Raw genomic sequence first — 16,965 nt, 5'->3', positions numbered from 1 at the left:
CTCTGTCCTGATGATGGAGCATCTTCTCTGTTCTCCCATCAGTTTATCCACAGACCCATATAAATACTTATTCCACCACTTCAGAGATTTTCAAGCATGACCACTCCAGTACTTCTTTGTTGATTGATCAGCATTCATAGCAAGGGTTTTGAATTTCATGGGGAAAAGAAGCCATACAAATGTTTTGTTTTGTGTGTTTCCTTGTTTAGTATCTAAGTTGGTATACTGGGATCAAAGGTTCAGCCTCCTGGTGTTTAAATCTTAATCCTTGGGAATGCCTAACACATATAATCTAATTTCAATTTAGCTGATATGGTTCTGTTTATTTGGTTTTGGTTCTGGCTATTGTGGGTGTAGAAATCTTACTGTCAGCAGTGAGCAATAATATACCCACATGTTAATTTTGTCTAGCATTTTGCATCCAGCAGTAACCACAAAAGTGCCTTCCAAAGCTTACAGTAAGGTTATGAAAGCAACACCATTCTTTTACTGTTTGTAAAATGTGCAGTTTTAAGAGCAATAGCGTTTAGATTATGGATAGTGTTGGAACATGTTAATACACATGCATGGCAATGCAGAGTAGTTTTGTAAATCTCATAAATCTTTTCATGCTTTCCTTGTTTGGAAACCATCCTTCACCGGTCCTTAAATCTCAGTCTTGACAGACTGAGATTTGGGATGTGGAAACTGGAAAGTTTCCAGAACTACAGAATGTGACCCCTGAAGATGTGATGCAGGTATAACAAGGGAGAGAAAATGAGATCAACCTGGCAACTGTAGAAGGTCAGAAACAGAAATGAGTTCAAGACATGTCATTTAGGATGTAAACCTTCTCAGTTTACGGCCTGATCCCCCAAAGCAGTTTTATACTAACGTACTTCAAAAGAAGCTGGCTGGATCCCATTTGCATAACCTTTAGAGTGGAGACCAGATTTTGCACAAATTCAAGCATATGCGTTTCACTGTGATATTTTCAAGCTTTGTTTTTTGAAAATCACCTGCTTTTACAAACACATCCTTAAACCCTAACTGCTCAAGGCAACAATGTTCAGAATCTACTTGCTACACTCAGGATACTTATATAGCATCCTATCCTGCTAGTAGTCCACATCCAACAGCATCCATAATGTGGGGGGGGGGGCAGTTTGTAGGTCAGTGACAGAGCACAAACTTTGCATGTAAAAGGTCCCTAGCATTTCCAGGCAAGACTCCTGTAGAGCTACTGCCATTCATTGTAGACAGTAGAAAGCTATGTGAACTAAAGGTATGACTCAGTATGAAATAGGTTCATGCCTAGGTAAATGTGAGGGACAGAATTGGGATAATATAAATATCAATCTTTGAATACATTCAAGATGGATAATTGTTTTTGCACATTTGTTGTTTAGTAGTTTAGTTGTGTCCGACTCTTCGTGACCCCATGGACCATAGCACGCCAGGCTATGTTTATCGCCAGTTTTTACACATACCATCACTTAAATTCTAGTAGCTCTAGATTAAAGCTTCCTTCAGGTGTTCAAATGAAAGGGGGGGAACAATTTTACTTTTGATGAAATAGAGACTTTTCTGAAGTTGGAAATGGGTGGACCAACCTAAGTCCGATTTGAGTCAGTTTCACTCAATCATACATAGGTCATGTTCCACCCTATTTCTTTGTGGGTGCATGAAAGAAGGCATGCAAAATCCAGGTGTAAATTGTGCACATTTTGTATGTATTCTTCTTGTAAACTGCACATTCTTCCCAGTGTTTTTCAAAGTATCTCCTCTAAAATGCACATTTTGCATGCATTTTGTTAATGTAAAAAAATTGTTAGAGTCAGGTCTATTTCTTCTTTTGAACATCTGATAAAGGTGGGTTAGTAGTATTCTCTACATTGAAATGCAGCAATGGAATCCTGGTTGAATTTATTGCTGAAAATCCAACCCTTGCATCTCAGTCCTAAAATTTGTTCCACCGAATTCACAGTAAGGCTGCAGCAGATTGAAAATGTAAGCACCCTAAAGCCCCTTGAAACACATTCAAAACATCATGCTTAATTTTACATTAGATTGTAGCATGTATCTCATTGATTTGGGTGACCCTCAACTTCTAGTATGATGAGAGGGCAGCAGAATTTAACAAGGCATCACATAAATCCTGGTTCCTTCACTGAACATGCCTCCAAGGCATTGGTTTAGGACAGCAGCTTTAGCTCCTAATTTGGTCTGCTGATACGTGATATTAGCTACATTTCTTTGATCTACCTAGAATGCTCCCAACAGGATTTCCCAGGAGCTTCTACGAGTATCTTTGTCAAGATTTCCTTCCCATGATGCAACCATTGAGATAAATTCCATGTATGCACTCAGAAAGATTAATCCCCTCTTAACATCTTGATTTCAGACTCTGTCTTGTTACAAAGGAAGGCTGTTGATGCTTCTTCCGTTAATTATGCACATGACAGGTAATGCTGTCTGAAGACAAAAATCAAGGCTGAGACAAGAATTCTTCGTGCCATGTCTCAGCAGATGACAGGGGGAAATGATAATAAAACATTATATATATGGCCTCCATTAATATTTAAGCAATTTTCCTGAAGAACAGGACAAGCACACTCAAGCTGATAAAGCCGAAGTGATAAGTGGAGCTTAAGGTGTTGACTGGTTAACACCTTCTTTTCAATAACAGGGCACTCTGTTTGTCTTTAAGGTGCTTGGCATAGCTTGCTTCCTATCCATTGTCCTTTGAATTGATCTGAGAGTGTTTTGATTGTCTAAGGCAACCCTCACCAAACCAAGCATGGGTCACAGAGAGAATGAGTGTGTGTGAGAGAACAGATTGGCAGGAACTAGTTGAAACTTGCCTATGTGAAATGAAGAGGGCTGAAAGTAGGTATGGTGGAGGAATTTGATCCTGTTCACATTTAAGGACCAACTTGCCCAATTTTCACTCTCTGAGACAAATATGTGAAACCCAGCCATCCTTTGAAATGCACAATTATCTGAATTTTGCAATGCGGTTCTCTGGCCAAGTAATGTGTACAGAACTGCTAAACTGAGCATAAGAATGAACACAGTGGGGAAACTATACCAAAAATGAATTATATTACAGGATTTTGCTTTGCAAACATGTGTATTAGGCAAATTTGTATACAGAAATGTGCATATTAGGACAAATTCTCACTAAAATCCTGATCAGCTTTCAATGGGACCTTTTTCTTTTCTTTCTTTCTTTTGAAAAAGAAATCTGAATTTAAGATTGAAAAAAATGAGAAACCAACAGAAATCAAAGTTGACAGATCTGTTAACTCCTAGTTGTGGTAGAAGAGAAAGAGAAGGTATTTGGTTAAGAATCCTTCATTATTCTGCTCATGGAACAATACCAGCAGACAACTGATCTAAAGTGTCTGAGAGCTGGTTCTCTCTGCTTTTGACTCATTAGACAGCCTTAAATCAGAGAGGGTTTAATGTTTCTCAAGTACTCTCATAACATAGTTTTATATGTAATCTATCCATGTAACAAACAGGTGTCTCTGCAAACTTAATTCACACCTGTTTGATTTGTGAGTGGAGGCAGAAAATAAAGAGACAAGAAAACCATAGTTGGAGTAAACTAGGGCTGTCTTTACCAAGACAAAGCGATCTGCACAGAATGAAAATGTGCAAGAATCTAATCACTACTAACTTAACTGCTAAGCTTGAATATAATGGATGAACCAATCCTGTATGATGAAGGTGAGGTGATCATATCTTGTCTACCCCAAACCCACCTGTTCAGGCAAGGAGGGGACATTTCTGCCCCCATGAGGCAGCACAACTCTGTGTGAAAAGTTAGGGTCAGCAGTGATCAATCCAGTCAAGCAACCTGTTTTCACAGTAGCCAAGTAGATGCCTATGGGAAGCCAGCAAGCAGGATCCAAGGCCAAGAGCACTCACCACTCCCATGAACTGGTATTCAGACTGGTGCTGGGCAGTCTAATGTTTGTAGCCCAGAATATCCTGGTAGTGTTCCTGATGCTTTCTTCTTTGATTTTTAGGTTAGGATCTTTCATTATTCCAAACCTGGCCACACACACACACACACACACACACACCTCCATCAAATCTGGGACTGAAGAGCTGAAGAGGCCATTTATTATTATTATAATTCTTCTTTATCAATATTGAGATTATAGGCATTCCACCATTCATCCAAGGAGCTCAATGTGGCATTCATGAGTCTCCTTTTCACCAACTACCCTGAAAGATATGACAGTGACTGGCCTAAGGCTACACAAAGAACTTCAAGGCTGAGTGGCGACTTTAACCCTGATCTCCCAGGTCCTAGTCTACTTAGCCTACTTAATATCCTTCTAGCACATTCCACATTCTGGAAAGAAGAAAGTGAATCTGGAATTTCATGTAAGCCTTTGTAAACAGACCTGTGTGGCACCTTTAAGACTAAGCCATTCAGGTTGTGATCCTGTACATAATTGGACAGTAATACCCATGGAATTTAGCGTGACTTATTTCTGAGTGATGTACAGATTGTTTGGCATTTACCCACACTAACAAGTTGTGACAGCAATTCCAAGCCAATGCAAGACAGGTGCTAAGTATTTAGACAACTGCAGTGTCTGCTGTTTCTTTGCAAAGGAGGAAGACAGGGTGAGAACAGGAACAGGTAGAGGCCACACAACTTTTCTCCAATAAGAGAAGCTACTATGACAGCAGGGACCTTTTCTGAACCAATGCAAAGAAAAACCACACCCTTTTCAGTTTGCGTGGGTGCTAAGTATGTGCACAACCACGGTGCTTAAGCGAGCAGTGGCTCACTTATAGGCTTCATTAGTGCAGACGTCCATGCCCGCTTGCTGATGCCCTGGGGGTGGAGGTACTAAGACTCATCCTACATTAGAATAGATCAAGGGCCATCAAAACAAGTTGATTGCTCTTAACTTAGAATTGCCTGGAAGAAGAAGAAGAAGAAGAAGAAGAAGAAGAAGAAGAAGAAGAAGAAGAAGAAGAAGAAGAAGAAGAAGAAGAGTAGTAGTAGTTTGGATTTGATCTCCCGCTTTATCACTACCCTAAGTAGTCTCAAAGCGGCTAACAATATCCTTTTCCCCTCCTCCCCCACAACAAATACTCTGCGAGGTGAGTGGGGCTGAGAGACTTCAAAGAAGTGTTACGAGCCCAAGGTCACCCAGCAGCTGCATGTGGAGGAGCAGAGATGCGAACCCGGTTCCCCAGATTACGAGTCTACTGCTCTTAACCATTACACCACACTGGCTCCCTGGAAGAGCAAGGTCTATGGTTTTAGAGGCATATTTAGCTCACTTCACCTTGGGATCCTTTGCTAGAAGACTCAGGGCAGATAAAAGAAAGTACTTTTCACACAGTGCACCCAGGGCAGTCTCAAGCAGGTCGCATGCCCTGGCGCTGAGGGGTGGAGATCGCTCCGGCGCCCCCGCCCTCGCAGGGCGCAGCATGGCTTCCGCGCGGCTTCGCCACATTTCCCACAGGCATCTGGTTGGCCATTGTGAGAATAGGATGCTGGACTCGATGTGCTATTGGTCTGATCCAGAAGGCTCTTTTTATGTTCTTATTAACTCTGACTTGGCATGAAGGAGAAATATGATTCAGTTCCCCTTTTAAAGGTGAACGTATCTAATTCTCACTCTCTCAGACAAATATGTGAACTGAAACCCAGCCATCCTTTGAAATTTACACTTCTCTGAAATTTGCAATGCATTTCTTCAGGCAATGTGTACCAAACTGCTTATATTAGTGAAAATGATTTTAAAAATCTTTTATATTTGAGGAAATTCCTCTGCATATGCTCTGTATATTTCACAAAATAAAATGCAAAACTACACTGGAATAAATTCACAATAAAACACTGATGAATTTTCATGAGGTTTTTTTAAAGTAATATTGCAACTCCAAGGTAACTGCATGAAGCATATCTCATGCGATTAACACATGTTGGGGGCTTTGTGTTCAGTGATAAGTGATACAAAAACAAGGGTAATTTGTTATGGTGGTGTCATTATTAAGTAAATAAAAACCACATCATTTTAACTCCTTTTTATCACTCACCAGCTCAAATATGTAGTGTGACCTACTTCCTTTAGTGATTCTTTGTCTTCACTTTTCCACTGACCCATGGGCTTTCTTAGCAAAGAGAGAAAGAGAGAAACATATATGTCTGTTAGAATGAGTAGTTTTCTTAAATGCTATTAAGACACACACACACACACTTCCCAAACCTATGTAATCTGAGCTCGCTGAGTGTTTTAGTAGATAATTTCATACAAAATGTAGGGTCCAAAATATACTTGCAAGTAAAAGGGAAGTTGGATGATTTTTTTTTCACTGAGGAAAAAAAAGACAACTCATAACCCATCAAGCTGAACGCAGACTACCCAGCCATGGATTGCGGTTTACCAGGAGCTTGACAGCCCCCTGTATTTCAAGTCTCAGATGAGTGGCAACCACAGGAGATGTACTGAGCCCACTGGGGCTGCTATACATGGTTGGTGCCCTGCATGCAGTCTGGGGCATCACAGATTGTTTAGACCTGCTCTTGGTGAAGCTTCTTTCTTTCTTTCAGAATTAGAGCTGTCTTGGTCACTGTGAATGAGGAGCCTAGGAGTTTAAGGAAAGAATGTTAGCATCCTTTGATAAGTGAAAATCACCACCCAGCTTTTGTAAAGCAAGATGCATGAAAAGTTTGGAAAAGGGACAGCATCCAAGTACTTGGAGAGATCAGGAAAATGCTTTTGATCCAAGTTTACAGTTTGTATTCAGAGAGGAAGAGGAGAGGAAAGTTAGTTATTTGGGTATGTGGGTGTTTGGGTGCATTCATTATGCTTTCTTTTGAGAAAATGAAGGATTGCTGGTTATGCAATCTGCTTATCCCTGCCTACACTGAAATCCTGCTTGCATACTTGTAATAAAACTAAATATTTAAAAATGTATTGTAAATCTCTCATCCAGAGGTAGGAATGGATAAATCCATCAATTTCATTTTCTCTCAGTTACTCATTCTTCCAGTCTTAAGTTTAGTTCACCACTGTTCTGCACTGTTGTTGTTGTTGTTGTTGTTGTTGTTGTTGTTGTCCCCAAGTGAAAACTCATAAAGCTTTTTTAATTTAAAAAGTGCATTGCGAAATTCAGAGAAATGCAAGTTCTGTAAGATAACATGTCTTAGATTGTGTATTGGTTCTCGTTAAAATGCGAACCAAATCAAATTGATCCTATATCCCAGTCCAGGGGGAAGTAATGGTGAGATTTTATGCACATTTGCTGAAAAGCAACTTTCCACTCTGTTTATTTCGCTTACTGAAAGTAAAATCTATTGGAAAAGTTTGTAGCTAAATTTTGTTCTACTAACAATGGAATCATCGGCATTTATTTATATAATCTTTCTCCCACTTTTCAGGCAGAAAAGAAAGAAAGCATCCTGAGGTGGCTTTATGTGACATCAAACCAAAATTCAATACAGTGCTGATGGTACATCAAGGGTATATAACCTAAGGCCCTCCAGAAATTATTGGAGGCCAGTTCCCATCAGCCCCAGCCTGCATGTCCTATGGTCAGGAATGGTGGTACTGGCAGTGCAACAGCATCTGGAGAGCCGCATGTTAGCCACTCCTGCTGTACATAAATGGAAATGAGGGACAGGCCCTGTACTTAGGTTTATTATTTTTTAAAGGATAGATACTACAACATAGGCTACTGGAGAGGAGAGGTAGAGGAGGTAGTTCAGCTTGTTCCAGAATGAAATGGTGGTTTGTAAAAGGGACATAGGAAAAAATGGAATTGCTTCTCGTGTTAATGCAAAGCTCCCAGAAGCAAACTTCCTTCCCCTCGAATACACATACTAATGCACATTATCAGGGAACATTCATTGCAGAAACACACACACACACACAGAGAGAGAGAGAGAGAGAGAGAGAGAGAGAGAGCAGGGAGGGAGGGAGGGGGGGAGACACTAAAATGCTGGTGAATTAACACAAGGCCTTTAAAAGAAAAATAAAACTTGCAAACTGATGCCGAAATGGGTAACAGAAATCTCAAAAACAGAGAAACAAAAAGTGAAAGTTTTCTTTATCTCTCCTTACAAACAGGCATCTAATGTCACTGTCTCTTCATTGCTCGGGTAGAAGTGTTGGGACTATTCAGTGGTGGTTCTTCCTCGGACTGGTGGACAGAAGCCAAACTGTCCCCCTCCTTAATTCTCCAGGACAATTGGCTGTTGGATCGAAGTTCTTAGTTGTGGGGAGCAGGTCAGAAAGAGAAGCAATCTTCTCGGGCTGATAGCTGGGACCAACGTGGTCTTCTTCTTCCCATGGTATTCTACCTGGGATGGTGGAGGTGCATGCCCCTCAGAAGTCCTTTGTCCTCTAGACACTGGCAAAAGTCAGCATGTCTTTGAGCTCACTTGTGCAGTCTTATGGTAACTGGCAAAGCATGTAGGACAAGAAATATATATATATATATATATATATATATATATATATATATATATATACACACACACACACACACACACACACACACACACACACACATTTATACACCACTTTATTGTGAAAGCAAACAAACCTCAAAGAAGATTACAAAAAGATAAAACAATAAAAAATTTGATAAGAAAAATTAACTCCAATAATTTCAAACTTTCAAAAAGCTAAAATAGCAATAAACAGCAGCAAAACAACAACACAGATTAAGACTCGTATTAACTTTCTAAATATCTGGGTAAGCTTGTCCAAACAAAAATGTTTTTGGCAGACACCAAAAAGAGTACAGCGAAGGCACCTGCTTGATATCAATAAGCAGGGCATTCCAAAAGTGTAGATCCTGCCATGCTATAATAACAAGTTGTTACAAATGTGGAACCAGTATTATGTGGCACCTGTATCAGTACCAGCAAAGCAAAAGACACCGATTCCCACCTTGCATGGCAAGAAGCATGGAATCATCTGTTGCTTACCAACAAATCTTCAATTCCATCGACAAAGGTTAGCCGAGTGTTTTGTTTCTCTGTAAGCAATGCAAAGATGGCATTTACCCCAACAAGAGGGCAGGGAAGCAGATTGCTTTGGACGTGAAACACAAAAATGCAGCTCTTTCTTGGAGAGCTTAGCCTACTTTTTAGATCTTTGCAGCAAGCAAAGGTAACAAGTAGCAGGGGAGATGGCTTGAATAAAGAGTAAAGAGAGTTACTGTAATAAGCTCATGTAATTACCGGGAGATGGCATTCAGGTAGCTCCATTAAGGGAACTACCTGAATACATTTAAAGTCCTGTGTTTGTACACATTAAATTAACAGGCTTCATTCAGGATTGCAGCTGTGAACAAGGACCAGTCATCTGAAAGAGGACAACCTCTCTCTCTCTCTCTCTCTCTCTCTCTCTCTCTCTCTCTCTCTCTCTCTCTCTCTCTCTCTTCTTTGTGTGTGTACGTGGGTTCTGGAATGCAGATCGTACAATGAGGGCAAATAGACCCCTTGTTCAAATTCTCAAGAAACAACTGCATCACGTAAGTGGTGCTGTTGCCAGTGTAACCAAATACCTGCAGCGGTGAATATAACGCTCAAAAAGGAATCAGGTTAAAGAACAGACAGCGCAGCATGAAGCCAAAGGCAAACAGGAGCATTGTTCGAAAACTGTGGAAAGTAAATGCAAGGAAGAGTTGGGAAGGGAGGGGAATATATATTTTGTTTCTGTGTTGATGTCAGTGGGAAGATGGAGCAATCCAGTAATAACAAAAAAGAGGAAAGAAACGGGGAGAAGACTGCATTGTGCATCTGAGTTATAGCTAAGGGATTTTGAAATCCCATACGAAAGATATTCAAGGAAGAAGACAATAATTATCCAAAGCAAAACTAGGCAAGGGCAGAGCCTGCCCCCTCAGATACAACCTCAGCCTCGCTCCCTGCTTCAGCTTTCACAAATCTATCCACCCCAACTGCAAGGAACCTGTGCTCCTTTACACGTTGCTGGACTGCAACTCCCATCAGCTGCAGCCAGCATGGTCAATGGTTAGAGATAATGGGAGCTGCAGTTCAGCAACATATGGAAGCACACAGGTTCCCCATCTTGCACTTTGGCTAGAGGGAGATAGAAGGAAAATTAATAATGCTAGGATACTAACAGCACCGTGCTATACATTTCTATGCAGAAATAAGTCTTATTGTTTTCAATAGAGCTTACTACCAGATAGTTTTACAGACTTAGGATGCTGAATATTCTGCAACATCTGAAGTTCCATGCTTATGCAGATCTCACGCAGAGTTATGAATACTCTCAAAGCTGTGAATATTTTGTTAGTATCTACCTATCATCTACCTATCTACCTACCATCTATCTATCCATCCTGTTGTTGTTTTAAAAAAGAGATATAAAACCATCAGAAATAAATCTTCAATCCATTTAGAGTTTTTTAATTTATTTTAGAAAATCAAATTAGTGGTATATATACTTGATAAGAAAAGAAATGCTAGGTTTGCTGTGATTTTCCATGTGAACACTTTGGCCTCCACTTTTCCAATTCCACACAACTTACATTTTGCACCACTTTATATTTTGCATTTATTTCGAATTGCTTTAGCATACATCAAATTGATAGGGTTAATTCAAGATCATTCATCTTGCAATGAATTAAGAACTATTCACCTGAATGAGGATGATAGCTTTGGAGCCTTTGGTCGTGTGTGTGTGTGTGTGTGTGTGTGTGTGTGTGTGTTTCCATTCCAAGTATTGCTTTTATTAAAGCAAAAGCTAAACTGGGCCAAAAAAGATAAAAGGCCAAGGATAAACAGAATAAGGAATAAAAGCCACTTATTGGAATATTGACGATTGTTCTTTTCTTCTTCTTTTACTTCTTTGCTATGCACCAAGTTTGCCCAGCAACTAACAAATGGACAATTGACTTCCTTTCCCAACAGTCAGTCTGAGTGTTGTTTCGGTCGTGACTTCATTCAAACAGAGCTTTCAAACAAAAATTTAAATTGTTTGCCTACGGTAATGTAATTTATTTCAATAAGATCAATGCTGCTGTGTTTGAAATGTAACAACAAATGTCTGTGAATCGACCTAAACCCCTCTTAATGAATTGTTGGGGTCGGAGGGCTTATCTATTGCTTGTAATCGCAAATGATCAACAAGGCAGCAATGAATGCAGAATGAAATTAAGAGCGGATTGCTCCTTAAGAAGGGGCCAGTTGTAAAAGGAGTCCTCGGCATATTCTGATGAGGATGAACCTTCACATAACTCTGAAATCATTTCAACTGGAAGTTGTGATGTAAATCAATGCACTAGTGAAATGAAGAAGTTCCTAATTCGGCCAGACATGCTGTGGTTTGAAAATTTATTTTTAAAGGAATTTGAGGTGATTTTATGTCCTTTGATTAAAAGGCTTTGGATGCAGAAGGTTCCCCACGTTCAATTTTTATTGAGGCAGGGCTGGGGATGTTCCCTGTCTCTGAAACCATGGCATTGTCACTGTAGACTATGGGTAGAGAAAATCAGACCTGGGGACTGAATGTTATTCTCCAGGCTTCTCTATATGGTTCTTGGGACTCTCTGTAGGCCGTGCATTTGCCCAAGTCCACCACTCACTGGGCCTCCTCCACAATCTACTCCAGTGCTTTTTGCCTGGCTGGGGTGTGTACTTGAACTGTAATTGCTGGGTAAAAGATGGAGGCAGAGGTGTGTGTGTGTGTGTTTGTAGAGAAATCTCTGTGTGTGGCTAGAATCTAGCTGACTATTCAAAGGTAAGAACTGCAGCCTCTGGCTCTTCCCACTAGCATCATGCTGTCCTGAAAAGTTCACCATACTGGAAGACAACCCTTGAGCTACAAGAGGGTTATTTTACCTCCCTAGTGTAGACAAAACTGAGTAGGATGAACCAACAGTATGAGTCAGCTTAAAGCAGGTCCCTCTATTCCTAGGCTGTTTTGCATGTTAAACTGTTATTTATTAACTTTATTAATATTTACTAAAGATCTGTTGCAGTATTTTCTTTTCATAGTGAGGTAACTGAATTTGCAGAAGAGTTTCAATGAAGTTAATAACTTCTTTCAATCCATTGCCCACCAAATTACTTTGACCCACAGGTATGATAGTGCAACGTTTGGAATTTATGCCAGAAATATCAATGCAACTAAGTGCATTATATATGATCATATGCATTGTCTTAACTGCAGAAAAATCAATGAGATGATGTCTATAAGAACACTTCATCATATTTCATTCTTTGCTTCTACCCCAAGCATGTTAAATGTGGATGTAAGAAAGCACTGTTGATTTCAAGTGAACCACCACGTAATGTGCAAAATGGTGGTTAGTCACATTTAATTGACATTGGATTTAATGCAGCATGCAAAATAATTTTGTCTATGGTTGGTAGGATGTAAATCACATGAGCCTCAATGGGATTTACTCCTATATTTTAGGATTGCAGTTCATCCACCACCCACCTAACCAGAGAAGGCAGACCCACCCAGAAGAGGGCTTTTAAAGACCTCAAAGAATACTCAGGTTCACATTTACGGATGCAGCCGTTAGAACATCCTGATCCTATGTTTTATAGATATAGTCTAATTCCATGAATCATACCCCAAAACACAATGGGAGCTAGTATTGATCTTCCTCTCTCTCTCTCTCTCTCTCTCTTGCAACTTGCAAGATACGTTCTTACAGGCCTACACCAGTCCAGTCTACAAGCTGGCAAACCATATTCTCATCTGATTACAGTGCCCAAGTAGTCTTCAAGGGGAGATAAGGGGAGAGAATCATGTCAGCCTGAAGGATGCATTCCCTTCTATAAAACCTTCTGAGGGCCACATGCCAGTGGCTTCTAGGGCCAGAGGCAAAAGTGGGCAGAACAACAAATGCAGATCTTACCTTCATAGAATTGGCTAGTTTATACACACTCACAAACCCTTCTGTATTATTATATGGCATTTTCCAATCAAGCAAAAACTTTTAGGGTGTGAAGCAGGGCCTGCAAAGGGTGTGGCCTGGGGAAAAATTAGAGGATCAAGTAGAGAGAGATGGGCGGCCACATTTAGCTCCCAGTCCTCAGGTTCCCCAATCTAATGAATCTTCCCTTAGGAAGAGTTACAGAAGACCCCTTTCAGATGCCATTAGGAGTACTATTCCCAGGTACGGTCAGCTCACTTAGTGCAGTGTACTAATATATCTCATCCAAAGTAGAGAGAATACAGAATTCACACACACTAAGTGATTTCTGCCAAATGGGTTTCTTGGCACTGATGCAAGGAATGTCAGGTTACGTTCGTAAGCATCTATTGAAATATGTCTTGTGTCTCAATTCAGCCTAAAGTAACACAGGAATCAAGTTAGGCTTAATGTGAAATCCATTTAAAACATGAATGTTGTTTCTTTTCCCTGTTGTGGTTGATGCCACTTTTGTGCCTGGCAGTACCAGCTTTTCCCACAGAGCTATTCTGAGATTGGATTCAATTGTGGCTAATGAATCTTGATGCATTAGCGATGGCTCAATGGGAACTTAATTGGACACTTCTGAGGAGAGAAATGAGTCTAAATCTCCTGTCAAATGTAGATTTTCCTTCTCCCTTTAAAAATAAGCACCTGAAGGAACACAGTGCTTGCAAAAATGTCAGAATATCTGCAGTTCTGGTCAGCTAATTCCTGTTCCCTTCCTCCTGTTTGAAGTGCAACAGCAGAGATTATTTAGTGTGCAACGCAAAGGTTAATTCTGTTGATGTTATAGTTAGCTAGCCAAGAGGGGGACAGTCAGAGGCTGATTTAGGGCAGCATGACTCGTTCCACTGGGGTGCAGCAACTATGACGTAGTTAATTGAGCTGAACGGAAGGTGAGAGGCAGCAGGCATTGAATTTTGGGCTTCAACAGGGTGCTGTTGGAATTTGAAAGACCAAAGTCCACCATTGGGGAAAGGTAGAGGTGTCACTTAGCAGCCAGAAAGGATAGCATGATCTTCACTAAAGTAGGACATTTCCCGATGAGTCCCCCACCCCCATATGTTTGGATGACTGCCTCCCTGCTATGTACAAGGTGTGAAGTTTTTTTTAAAAAAAAACAACAACAAACTCTATCTCTTGTATGGATCTAGAAACTTCAGATTGTGGGGAAACACAGAGATGGACACCTGTTGATCTGCTAATGTAGATGTGTGAGGAACACATATGAGTGGATTATACTTTCATGCAATAAAGAAAGCTCTTGCTCCTTAATTTTTGTTATGAGGGAAAACATACATTACTAACTAGTTTCTTGCTAACTTGATTTTCCTTTTAATTTTTCAGGACTCTCTGAAGGCAAGAAAGCCTAGACTTCTTTCTGCCATCAAGGCAATTCCTATTTATGTTTACTGTGCTCTAGACTCATGACGGAGCTGTAAGTAAATCTTCTTTGCCGCATGATGAATTGGATGACTATGATCTGGAAGAAAGCAAAATAATTGTTTCATTGTTGGTGCTGATTTGCTTAACGTGTGGAATGATGCCAGAAAGACTAACAGAAATGTTTATGGATACGTGGGCTCCATTAGTAATATTATGGATTACTGCATTCCCATCTATGTACATGGCTCCAATGAATCATTCTCACGTATTACCGAGTGGATCCAGCAGAGGACTAAATGAACTAAGTGAAGAACAAAGAGTGTTGAACCGTTCCAAGAGGGGATGGGTGTGGAATCAAATGTTTGTCCTGGAGGAGTTTTCTGGACCAGAACCTATATTAGTTGGCCGGGTAAGTCAATATTCATATAACTTCAAGAAGACTGATGGCAAATGTTCATTTCTTTGGATTCTACCATCAAACTGGCTACCTAATCCAATGATCTATGAATAACTTGACATGATACTGCATGATTAGCATATTATCTGGCATCTGACAAGCTTTCTGTATTTAGTAAGGGCTATGTTCATTGTATAATAGTGGCAATGTAATCAATATCATTGTTATTAGTTGTTGCTGTTGCAATATTACATGAGGGCAAAGAGCTGAAAGTGCATGATTTGGCCTTTTTGTCATGGGCAAGATTACAGTGAATGTTGCCCACTCTCCATAAGTACTGCTATCATATGCATATATCAATATTGAGCAATCAGCACCACAGCACCCAGAAAGCAGAAGGTGCATTGGGCCAGTCCCGGCTTGCAGGATGATGAGGTGTCCTGCTTCAGGTGTCATCAGCAGGGGTGTGCAGCATAGATGAAAAGAGGAATGGGTTTCTGAAGGGTTTTGGCAAGATTTTAGGAGTATTGTCCCTAGCCAGAGCAGTTGGGGAGGGATTTGGGTTCCACACAATATATTGGGCTGATGATGAAAGTAAAGCTCCCACCCCGAGAGGGATTAAACTGAAGTAGAGCATTGGAGCAGGTACAGAGGAGAGTCATGTTGATTCTGAGCCAGGATCGGAGCTGGGAGATCAAATGGATTAAGACAGGGAACTGGGTAAGAAAGTTCCAAATGTAAAAGAAGGTATCTTCTGATAATATTAAGTGGTAGTACAATCCCTCCACCCATGCAAAATAAATAGATTTCAGTGTCAGAATAGCAATTTAATACTGCCTGTAAAAATGTAAATCTTCTGTTTTCATTGTTAATGATATGGAAACAGATTGTAACGTTCCCATGGAATCCAAGGACAAAATGAAAAAGAGTAAAATTAATAGTTAGGCAGAACGCTATTGTCAATCACAACATGGAGAAACTACCAACTACTTAAGTTATCAGAAGGCCTTATTAACCACAACAGAAACAGTCTGATCAGTGCAAACATTAGGTCTTCCATCTTTTTGTGCAAAAAAGTCAGGTAACTACCAACTGGTGAGCTTGACATCGATATCAGGGAAGATCCTAGGACAGATAATTCAACAGTCAGACTGTGAGCATTTAGAAAAGGATGCTGTGATTACTAAGATCCAGCATGGGTTTTTCAAAAATAAGTCAAGCTAGACCAATCTGATTTCTTTTTTTGGATGGAATTAAAATTTGGTGGATCAGGGAAATGCTGTGGACATAGTGTATCTTGATTTCAGAAAGGCTTTTGACAAGGTTCCCCATGATAGTCTCACAAGGAATCTGGTAAAATGTGGATTGAATGAGGTAAATGTTAGGTGGATTTGTAGCTGGTTGACTGACCGAACCCAAAGAGTACTCATTAACCGATTGGAGAACTGGGCACAAACTAACAAAATGCATTTCAATAGGGACAAATGTAAGGTTCTGCACTTAGGCAAGATGAACCAGATGCACAAATATAGGATGGGGGACATCTGACTTACTAGCAGTACATGTGAAAAGGATCTAGGGGTCTTGGTGGACCACAAGCTTAACATGAGTCAACAGTGTGATGCAGCAGCAAAAAAAGCTAATGCTATTCTATGCTGCATCAACAGAAGTACTGTATAGTGCCCAGATCATAGTACTAGTAGTACCACTCTATTCTGCCTTAGTCAGACCACACTTGGAATATTGTGTTCGATTCTGGACACCGCAATTTAAGAAGGATGTTGACAAGCTGGAACATGTGCAGGAGAGGGCAACCAAGATGATCAAGGGTCTGGAAACTAAGCCTCATGAGGAGCGCTTGAAGGAGTCGGGTATGTTTAGCCTGGAAAAGAGGAGATATGATAGCCATCTTCAAATATCTTAAGGGCTGTCACATGGAGGAGGGAGCATGCCTCTTGTCTTCTGCTCTAGAGTGTAAGACTTGAACCCATGGCTTCAAGTTGCAAGAAAGGAGTTTCCGACTAAACATTTGGAAAAACTTTCTGACAGTAAGAGCTGTTCAGCAGTGGAACAGACTCTCATGAGAGGTGGTGGACTCTCCATCCTTGGAGGTTTTTAAGCAGAGGTTGGATGACCATCTGTCATGCATGCTTTAGCTGATATTCCTGCATTGCAGGGGGTTGGACTAGATGACCCTTGGGGTCCATTCCAACTCTAAGATTCTATGATTCTAAGTCACTTCTACCCCA

General features: G+C 40.4%; 1 protein-coding gene across 1 annotated transcript in view; it reads left to right on the top strand.

Moving 5' to 3' along the window:
* Window positions 1–16,965, top strand: part of CDH8 (cadherin 8) — a 244,222-nt gene that overhangs the window by 3,123 nt on the left and 224,134 nt on the right. The window contains exon 2 of the mRNA XM_035120354.2: window positions 14,281–14,728. Coding sequence (XP_034976245.2) covers window positions 14,474–14,728 — 255 coding nt within the window. The 5' untranslated portion in view covers window positions 14,281–14,473. The remainder of the gene's footprint in view (window positions 1–14,280; window positions 14,729–16,965) is intronic.

This window comes from Zootoca vivipara, chromosome 6 (assembly GCF_963506605.1).
Source record: "Zootoca vivipara chromosome 6, rZooViv1.1, whole genome shotgun sequence".
In the NCBI taxonomy this organism is placed as follows: Eukaryota; Metazoa; Chordata; class Lepidosauria; order Squamata; family Lacertidae; genus Zootoca; species Zootoca vivipara.
The sequence above is the reverse complement of the archived record's forward strand: the minus strand, read 5'-3'. Positions and strand labels throughout refer to the sequence as shown.